This window comes from Plectropomus leopardus, chromosome 15 (assembly GCF_008729295.1).
Source record: "Plectropomus leopardus isolate mb chromosome 15, YSFRI_Pleo_2.0, whole genome shotgun sequence".
Lineage (NCBI taxonomy): Eukaryota > Metazoa > Chordata > Actinopteri > Perciformes > Serranidae > Plectropomus > Plectropomus leopardus.
The window spans coordinates 2,821,388-2,832,031 of NC_056477.1; the positions used below are offsets into that span (position 1 = coordinate 2,821,388).

Consider the following 10,644-nt stretch of genomic DNA (forward strand, 5'->3'; position numbering starts at 1 on the left):
TGAGAGCTTTACGTAACTGTAATGCTATAAAAACTCAGGACAACAAACAAAACATGTCAGCCAGCTAGAAAACAAACAAACAAACAAACAAACAAACAACGTATCAAACAAACAAACAAACGCTTCAAAGTCGATTTAATCGGTTCAGGTCGACGCAGGAAGGTCTCGATCAGCGCGTTTACTTTAGCTAGCTAAACGAGTTTAATGCCGTTTGTTATTGAACATTTTTGCATTTTAATCTCCCGTTAAATGATCCGTTAGTGTGTTTACGGCGGTAAATCCGAGGGTCGCGGCCATGGTGGAGGACGCAGAGCTTCAGGACATTTAGTACTTTCTCAGAGCGACCTGACATCCCTGCTCACCGTGAAGCAAAGAAACGCACATTTATTTTACACAGTTATCCTCTGTTTTTACATTTAAACAAGCATGGCTTCTGCTTTGTTCAGAAGAGGATCAGGATTATGTGCAAGAGTAAGTATGTTGTTTTTAAATCTTTAATTTGACCTCAGTGACTTTTCAGTACCTTTGCACACAAACATGAATAAAATACGTTATATTGTTGGGTATTATTAATGCATTTAAGGACATTTTTGACGTAAATGTGCATTTGACAACATATGCACGTTGTAAATGCACATTTATCTCAAAGTAAACACTGAAAACACGATTGATTGACTCATTTTAACACGTAAAGAAGTTAATTTCAAAATGATATCATAAAAGCATGCAGTTGGAAATATAAATACTATGTAAAACTAATTTTTACCAGGGACATTAATTCACAAAAGTAATTAAGTTGTAGTTTGTAGTAACAATTTACAGTGCAAAGAATTCCTTAAATCTAACAATTTAAACTTGTAACAGGTTTGCAATCTGGCACCAGCATTACTTTGTGCATCCCATAATTTGATTTCTGTGTGTGTGTGTGTGTGTGTGTGTGTCCAGTGTATTCACAGGGAGTTGTGCAGAGTAGTATGGAGGCCGCAAACTGCCCTGTTCAGCTCCAAACCATCAGACAAAAAACAGCCACGCAGGACACACATCAGTAAGAAACTCACACACACACACACGCACGCACGCACGCACACACACACTTTTCTGATTTTCTGTCAGATTTGTACCTGTAGTCGCTCAGGTGTCACTGTAATTTAGTCATATGTTTTTTCCACTCCACCAGTGGAAGAGTAAAAGCGTCAGCTAGTGGTGAGAAAGATTTTATAAGTTTTGTTCTAAGTGGGCAACACGGATAAAATCCTTTGTCACAATATGTATTTTCTTATTTCAATATCAATATATATTATGGTGAACAAACCTTCACGGAAAGTTAATTGAGAAACTGATAATGGATAAATGCTCAGACAAGAATGTCAGCAAATGAAAAACCTGGAAACTCTGTGAATATTTCCATTAAGCAAAATTTGAGACTGCCGTATGGAAAGACGTTCGCTAAAACAGACTCACCAAGTATTTCCAAACAGGCTGATTTTATTCTCAGTCTGTGTTTTCTTTTACTGACAGAGAAAGCGAAGCCTCAGCCAGCGGTGGATATCGCCAAACTCCTGGAGCAACTCTACTCCCAGCGCAGGCCGGCCACGACGCCTCCCGCCGGGACAGGTCAGCACATTACGGATGCTGCGTAGAGCAGCGTGTCCCAATGTTATGATGAAGGGCCATGTTAAGAAAAAGCCTAATTTTATGAGAATAAAGTCTTAATATTATGAGATTAAGTCATAATTTTATGAGAATCAAGTCATAACTTTACAAGAAAGAGGTTGTAATTTTTATGAGAATAAAGTCTTAATATTATGAGAATAAAGTCATAATTTTAGAGAAAAAGGTCATTATTTTATGAGAATAAAATCTTAATGTTATGAGAATAAAGTCATAATTTTACGGGAGAAAAGTCATACTTTTACGAGAATAAAGTCTTAATTTTCTGAGAATAAAGTCATGGTTTTATGAGAGAAAAAATTGTAAGTGTATGAGACTAAAGATGTAATTTTATGAGAAAGGGGATATTATATTACTGAAATAAACATATTGCCAGCAAACTATAAAACAGGCTGGAGCACAGGCAGCCTGCTTAGCAGCCAGTGTCCTCGGGAGGGGAGCAGACAGCAGTTTATTCTCATGAAATTACAGTTTTTTTTTCTAAAACTATGACTTTATTCTCATAATATTACGACATTATAAGTCTCAAAAAAAAATCTCCTCAACGTCGCCCTAAAAGTCTGTCGTAGAATATAGATGGCAAACAACTCTGAGATTTTTTTCTTTCCTGTCAACACAGCAGGTGACAGGAATTTGCAGCTGAAGAAAGAGCTGGTTTTGATTTTGACATGATCTCTTTCCTCCCTGCAAGATGTCTAGAAATCAAGATTAAGAGGATTTAATTGCAGGGATTATTTGTGAACCCCTTCGTCATCACACCACAGTTAATGCACGTCTCCATGTATCTTTTGAGACGTCCTGTTTTCAGACGGTTAGACTAGGTTATATAAATGCGGTGGAACGACATGAACGACGACGTATGGGAAACCACGTCCAAATTTAAATGACCATAGATGAGAGAACATGTCCTTAGATTGCCTGAAGGACAGCTGAGTTAACAGACTGTTAATTAATTGAATCCCTCAGACGCTGATTTGTTTCTGCCATGTCTGTGCTGAGTGGTTTTACTCACCCCTCTTCTCTCCGTGTCCTTTTACATCCTCTTTATCCCTCTTCCTCTCCCCTTACTCCCACAGCTCGACCTGTCAAAGCCTTTTCCACACCTACCAAACCTCCTGCCGCCTCCTCAGAGAAAGTTCCTCCTTTGTCAAAGACAGATCCAGCAGTTTCTGTCTTTTCTGCTGCTTCTAGCTCAAAAACCGTAGATACCGACAGTGTTGCTACAACCTCAGGTCCCTCCCCAACCAGCACAACACCTGCACCAACAGAAACGGCTCCAATAGAAAGCAAAACCTCGGCTGAAACAAAAGAAACAAATGTAGAAACGGCTTCATCATCTCTTTCAGGTGCTTCAGTAGAACCCTTAATAGAAACGACAATAGAATCACCAGTAGAGCCTGTCCTTTCTGCTGTGGAAACACTAGAATTTGCTGAAGGTCCAGTAGAGCCCAAAATAGATGCTGCATCTGAAGATGCTCAAACCAAAGGCACAAACTCAGGAACTTATGATGTCTCACACTCTACCAAAGGAGAACCCTTAATAGAAACCATAGTAGAATCACCAGTAGAAGTTAGCCATTCCCCTGTGGAAACACTAGACGTTTCTGCCATTGCTGAAGGTCCAATAGAGCCCGCAGTAGACGCTCCAGCTGAAGACGTGCAAACCAAAGACTCACAAGTCTTACAGACTACTAAAGAAGAACCTTTAATAGAAACTACAGTAGAATCACCAGTAGAAGCCAACCAGTCTCCTGTGGAAACACTAGAAACAAGAGCTGTAGTTGTTGAGGGTCCAGTAGAACCGATTATAGATGTCAAAGTAGATGTAGCAGCTCAGAAAGTAGAAACCAAAAGCACAGACTCAGGAGTGGTTGACATTCCACACACTGCAACAGTAGAATCCTCATTAGATGCAGTTGAAGCATCAGTAGAAGCCAGCACCTGTCATCTGGAAACACTAGAGAGTAGAGCTGCTGAAGAATCAGTAGAAACCAACAGCACAGACTCAGGAGTGGTCTCACACAGTGCCAAAGAGGAACTTTTAATAGAAACTACAATAGAACCAACAGTAGAGGCCAGCACCTCTCCTATTTCTGAAGGTGCAGTAGAGTCTGCAATAGAAGCAGTTGTCAACCTTTCACATTCTGCCTTAATGCAAAATTTGCAAGAATCTGCACCCTTGCCTATGAAAAACGAATCCACAGTAGAGTCCACAGTAGAATCAGTGAGTGACGGCGTGGAGGAGGGGGTGAACAAGTCTGAGGAAATGACTTTAGAGTCCGTGACGCTCCACGTAGACGAGGTTCTGGTCGCGTCTTTACAAACGGATGAGCTCCTCCAAACGAAATCTATCCTCGATGAAAAAGCAGAAAAGCAGCTGCAGGAGTCGTCCGTCCAGACGGAGATCGAGAACAAAGCTGCAGCTGAAAGTGAGAGTTCAAGCGAAGACGAAAGCGAGATTTTAACCGACTCTCTTTCAAAATGGGACACTCTGTCTGAAGATCTTCAAGAGTTAGAAGGTGAAAGTGGCGCGTTGGTGAACGAGCTGCTCTATCATGTTCCTGCGGCACTTTCCAAAACTCCTGGCACGAGTTCAGCCTCTGATCCACCTGCAGGAGCAAACGGAGAGCAGACGGAGGAGACGGAGGAGACGGAGGCAGAGGCGATGACGCTGGAATCGATAACTTTAGCAAAAGTGAAAGCCGAAGTTGAAAATCTTGAAACCGAAGTTTTTCTAGAAATGAGAGATGCACTTGAGAAAGAAGCTGAGGTGCAAGCTAAAGAGGAGACGTTGGAAGACGTTGCTATTTTCGAGGACGAAACAGAGGCTGAATTATTAGCCAGACTGGATTCTGTCTCTGAAGCCACAGACGCTTTAGAAGCGGAGACATCCGTCCTGCTGGAGGCCATGTTCGGTTCTGAGCAAGGATCGAGGCTGCCCCCTGAAGCTTTGCTCGTTGACCAGAAACTGGAGCGGCAGGATGAAGCGACAAGTTCGGAAGTCAAAAAAGATTCGGACGAGCAGGACAGAAGTGTTCTGGAGACGATGAGTCTGGAGTCTGTGACTCTGGCTGAAGTTGAGGCGTCTTTGGGAAATCTCGAGGACGAATTTCTGAGTGAAACTACAGATTATCTGGAGAGAGAAGCTGAAATTGTTGCTGGAGAGACGATGGTGGAGGTAGAGGACGTGGTGGTGTCTGAAGAGACGACTGAGGCTCCGAAGATCGAGTCTCTGTCTCTGCCTGAAGGTGACGCTCTGTCTGAAGATCTGCAGTTAGACACGCTGATGGAGGACTTGTTTTTTTCCGTTCCTGGACACGCGACAGGCGTAACTGAAGGCCCGATCAGTCAGGAGGTTGTAACAGCGAATATTTTGGATGGTAAGTTTGACTCCTGAAGGTGAAAGAGATGTAAAGTACTGCAGGAATAAGTCCCAAAACCCAGAAATGAGTTTGCATTTTATTACTCCTGAGTCTTTGGCCCTTGAAGTGAGAAATGTTTTTTTGTGTAGATGCCTGAGATAAGGTCTGTGGTTAACTTAAGAGACTTAAAGTTTTTATCTGCTACATAAAATACATCAGTAAATATCAAACTTTTATGTGCCTTAATCCCTTGAAACCTGAAATTGACTTAATTTCTTTCGAAAAGATGGAGAGCAGGCAATGAGCAACTTAAAAAAAACCAAAAAAATCATGAAAAATTACAAGAAAATTACCCAAAATTAGCCAAAGAAAAAAAGAAGAAAAAAAAAGGAATCAAAGAGGAAATGTGCTAAAATAAAATAAAAGTAATATATAAAAATAATACATTTCATGTGAAGTTGCTTATTACCTTTTTTCCATGTTTTCTAAAGAAATCACACAAATTTGCTCATTGTTTCAAAGGCAAAAACACAATAAAACTGATGCTAACAAGTTGCTAAAGGACACTACAGAAAGTCATCTTATCGAGCTGCACCGAACACGATTTTATAGCCTCATTGTGGCGGCGACAGTAAGCGCCAACATTTTACCAAATGCTGAAAGTCCTTCAAACTCTGATGGAGACTTTAGAAATAGATGTGTTGTGATAAAAGCAGAGGAGAGCAGAGAATACAGTGTTTTATAAACCTGTAGAGAAGATTTTAACTAATACAGAAGTTTGTGAAGTTGTCAATGATTTAAAAAACGTTGAATCAGCTCCTCTTCATCTGTCTTGTTTTTGGGGTTGTTTTTACCACAGCGACAGTAGCCGATGGGTCAGTCGACGCTGATACAGCGGCTGCAGTGACAGATGATTCTCCAGCTTCTCCTGCTCTGGAGGAGGTGCTGCAGGGACAGGAGGAGGAGGAGGAGGAGGAGGTGAAGGAGGAGGGAGCACAGGCTGAAGCCTTCGCAGGTAAACACACATGCAGACACGCTGAGATACGCACACAGTCATAGATCATATTGGACAACTGAATATATGAAAAAGAAAAAGTGATTGTTGGATTGTCTATTTCATGAAGTTACAGATTTTTTTTTTTGTTTGACTTTATTTACAGAAATAATTCTAAAATTTGTCTTCTATCCCAGGATGTCAGCTGTTTCACATAAATACAAATAAAAACAAAAATAAAAATACTTAAGCAAACAATAAAATAATACAATAAATGCTACAAATTTCAGATGTTGTAAAGGGTTTCAGATGCTGTAATGCTATATAACAAGCAGGTGCTGAAGCGTACTGAGGCTTTAATCCAAGTTGCTTAGATTCAATATCATAAACATAATTTATTTGCTATAAACGCTCTTGAACCATACCATAGTTGTAGGTGTGGATATTTTATGAATAAATCATTTTAAACGTTAAACAGAATGTGGAGTTCTGCTGAACTGTTTAATGTCAGTGTTTTCATCTTGTTTTAATGGTTTTGATTTCATGTGTTTTTCAGATTTAGATCCAGTTCAGAGACTCTTCCTGGAGAAGATCAAAGAATACAACAACATGCGCAGGTAACAGACGAAAGAGGTTTCCTGTTATTTTCAAAAGGAAAAAACTGGAGAGCTTTGGTGGCTCCATGTTGCTGGACTTCTCCTGAACAGCCAAAAGACTTGTATTTTTAAAGGAATAATACAACATTTTGGGACTTAATGCACAGATGTGAGAATGCAGGAGGGATTTTCTTATTTACTCTAAAAAAAGAGAAAATTTAGGACAATGTTAAATGCTGAAAGTTTGTTAGTTAATTAGTTAGTTAAACCCATTTTACTTAGATTTTTTTTTAAATTACACAAAACAAAATTAACAACAAAAATAATAAATATAAAACATATAAAAACGTGTTAATGTAATGTAACTTTTATTTAGGAAAAGTTATAGCTTTTGTTATATTTTCAGGTTCTATTTTAATGTGCTAAAATGCATATTTAAATATTTTGGTGACTGATTATTATTTTGTGACAGTTATAGCCAGGTGTGTCTTTAAAAAAGAGTTTAAAATGTTTCTATAGAGGTTAAATAGATAATTATATCACATGGTCTGTCTTTTCATGCGTACAGCAGCTGTGAAACATTACATTTTAATAACAGCATGAAAACAAATTTAACATGCAATATCGGAGCGATGATATTTAGATATAATGTGGAGGAGACGTCGCTTGAATGATGATCATTTCCTTTTATCTCCTCCCCTCTTCGTCTCTAAGGTTGAATGGAGGACTGTTGGGGGCGGAGCCAGATTACGAAAAATACCTGTCAGAGGAGACCGCAAAGCTCCAGAGACAGTATGGTGGAGGAGACCTGAGCAGCTTCCCTGAGTTCACCTTCAGCGGTGAGAGAGAGATGCAGTGAGGAGAGACGATCAGTCACAGAGAACTTTATAAAGACACTGTAGAGAGAGCTGTATCCGCAGCAGGTATATGAAGTAATAACCCTTTCATTGGCTTCAAAGATATTCCCAAAAATCCCTCTGCAAGTGCGTAAATCCTTGGCTGAACGCAGCAGCTAGTATTTATGTGATGACTCAAATAATAGAAAAATATCAAATATTTGAAATACAGAAAAGATCAACTTCTTAGCAATCATCAATATAAAGTAGTGCCATAGGGAAATTTGGCAAATAAGTGACAAGAAATTGACAGATAGAAATGACAATGATACGTCTTAGAAAAGTATAAATACTGTGAACAGAGTCACAATTCTTTAATACCTACATTCAGAGAATCCTACCAAAAATGCTGATGTTAAATAAAATGATTATCAGAAGATATATTATCTGATTTTGTAAAAACTCTCATAGATGTATTTTTCAATTTTCTTTTTATTTGTGGTTTTGAATATACAGTTAAAAAACAGATGCACTGCAAAAAATGACAATAATAGTTTCCTGTGTAATGTAGAGGTAGCACAAATTACAGGATAGTTGTAATTCCCCCCGCTTCTTACTCTTTTTTTATTGCAGAAGGAAAAACATATAATACACCCATGTCTACATCTTCTCGTGTACTTAACCATATACATACAGATGCACACATAAGCATACACACAAGTGCAGATTTAACGGTTAAAAATCAGTTGGTAAAAGCTTCAAAAATCCAGAACTGATCTGGCACGAGTCTAGCTAGATAGTGTCGTTTTTCAGTAGGAATGCAAAAAAAATAAACATAAAAACATCTCAGTCACATCTCTCTTCATGTACCTTGTTTGAAAAATACATCATGGCTGATAATCCAGTTCTTTATGGAGATTATGAATTGTATTTTTACCTCTGGAACACGATGTTTCGGTTCTACAGCACTACAGCTGATTAAAAGGCATTTTTACTGCACAGACTCATTAAAATATGCACAGTGACAACATTAAAATAAATATGCTCCCAAATATGCATTAAATTACTCCTGCTCTTTTCTTTTTTAGAGCCCAATATGGACCCGGACTCCAAATGATCCATGACGCCTACCTCCTACTCTTTGTGCTCTTTTTTGGAGATCTCTCTGTCTTCCTCCTCCGTTACCTCCTCATTTCAGTTTCTAGAACAGAAAAAGGGAGAAAAAGAAGCATAGAAAGTTTGTTTTGGTGATCTGCCATAAAAATAAGGGAACTTATAATGAAAATATATTCCCGGCTGTTTGTATTGTGCAATAAAAATAGCAGCAAATTATATATGAATATTCTATTTTATTAAAGCAGCATTTTCAAAAGAATAAGTCTTAAATTCTCTGATGTTCTCTGTGTGTGTGTGTGTGTGTGTGTGTGTGTGTGTGTGTGTGTGTGAAATGCAATTAAAGCGTCACACAGGGCAGTCACGTCCTGGATGAACAGAAGGTGGAGCTGTCAGTTCAACATCTCTCCGTTTGGCTCCATTTGTCTCTGTCTGCCGCTCTGTTTCTGCTCCTCACACTCTCTCCCGCTCTTACCTGCATTTGGCTATATTCGTCTGTGCATGCGCTCTGTGTCTCTCAGCATCACTGCTGACTGTGTTGTGTGGTGACAGAGGCAGTCTTTGCCAAGTCAAATCCCCCCTCAGTCACGACTCTGTGATAGAGATAGTGTGAGTCACAACCACAGACACACACACACACACACACACCAAAAAGAAAAAAACATGAGCGCAGCACCAAAGTAAAGGCTAAAAAATGCCCTTTTTAATAGTGTCTGAGCACCAAATAGCACCAGGACCCAGTCAAAATCAAAGGAATTAATAATAGATTTTGTGCAGAAGCACCTTTCTCAACACTCAGATAGATAAAACAAATACATTAAAACAGATAAAAGCATTATTATTACTCCTTTTCCAAATTAAATGGCTTTTTGAGGGCTTAAAGATGCTCAAAAACTCATGACACTTTGCACATTTATCAGAGCTGCTTAAAAATGAAATACTTTACAGGTTTCAAGCTCGGGTGTCAAAAAATTACTAGGAAGCACCTCCATAAGGGACCAATCACACTGAGACGCGTCGCTAGAAAAAGTAGATGCGCTTCCAAGGTGTTTTTGGAGCGATGTGTCTCGGTGTGACATACTGAAGCATACTTTGTTGTAACTTTCACCCGCATGTACAAAAATTGGGTCGATAAAAATGTCTCTAAGAGCAATACCCTAAACTATTTTTGGCCATTTGCAGAGGTCATACTTAAACAAACTCTTCCTTGAGAATTGATAAGATTTACTTCTAAATTTTTTCGTACCATCTGAAGACCTTTGACATGAAAAGTCATCAAAAGTTTGAGTTTTCGTCACACTGTGTGACCGTGGCGGGGCGTCAAACTTTCATGTTTCGCCACAAAACAGAAAGTGGTCTTTAATTCCTCTGTACATGGTCCAATCTGCCCCAAACTTCACATTTTCGATGACATTCCTAGCCCGAAGACAACTGCATGTTAATAATTAGTCATAGTTGTAGCGCCACCTACTGGCAACAGGAAGTACGCCCTGTGATACGGTTGTCATTTGATTTACATAACATTTACATGGTTTGTTGTACATATGACATGGAGCAACATGACATGCGATTAATGTGTTCTCCAGCGCCACACAGTGTGCACAGGAAGTGGTACAAAATGTAAAATAGCTCACTCCAGCTTCCACACGCAAAGCACAAAACACCATCTCACCTCTGTATGCATTATTCAACTTTTTACAGAAATTCACAACCTTCAGTCCTGCCAGTGCCAACAGCTTGCATCTTTAATTGTATTCTGTTCTTTTGTCCTTTTTGTAGCGAAAAGAAAAAAAACAACATCTGACCAACAAAATAATATCACATATTTTCAAAAACAATTCGGCTGTGTAAAATTGATTGATTTAGATTACAAGAAAATAAAACTGAGTTATCATTTATATTCAGGCATTTCCAGCAGTGTTGATCAGGATGAGGGTCATTTTCTTAAATGTGTTTTTTCCAGTTATTCCATACATGGCTCAAGCATATTAACAAATTCAGTTATGTAATAAACAGGAAATAGGACACTGCAAACGCAATATAGGAAAAACAAAAATGAGAAAACGGACAAA

The 10,644-nt window shown here is 39.0% G+C and overlaps 1 protein-coding gene across 1 annotated transcript; it reads left to right on the forward strand.

Annotated features, from left to right (window-relative positions):
• Positions 1–8,816, forward strand: LOC121954628 (transport and Golgi organization protein 1-like). The gene is made up of 8 exons (XM_042502259.1): positions 1–471; positions 946–1,045; positions 1,519–1,614; positions 2,748–5,051; positions 5,893–6,048; positions 6,584–6,644; positions 7,338–7,462; positions 8,548–8,816. The coding sequence occupies exons 1-8, from the start codon at positions 427–429 to the stop codon at positions 8,574–8,576; spliced, it is 2,916 nt and encodes a 971-aa protein (XP_042358193.1). The 5' UTR covers positions 1–426; the 3' UTR covers positions 8,577–8,816.
• The last annotated feature ends 1,828 nt before the right edge of the window (positions 8,817–10,644 follow it).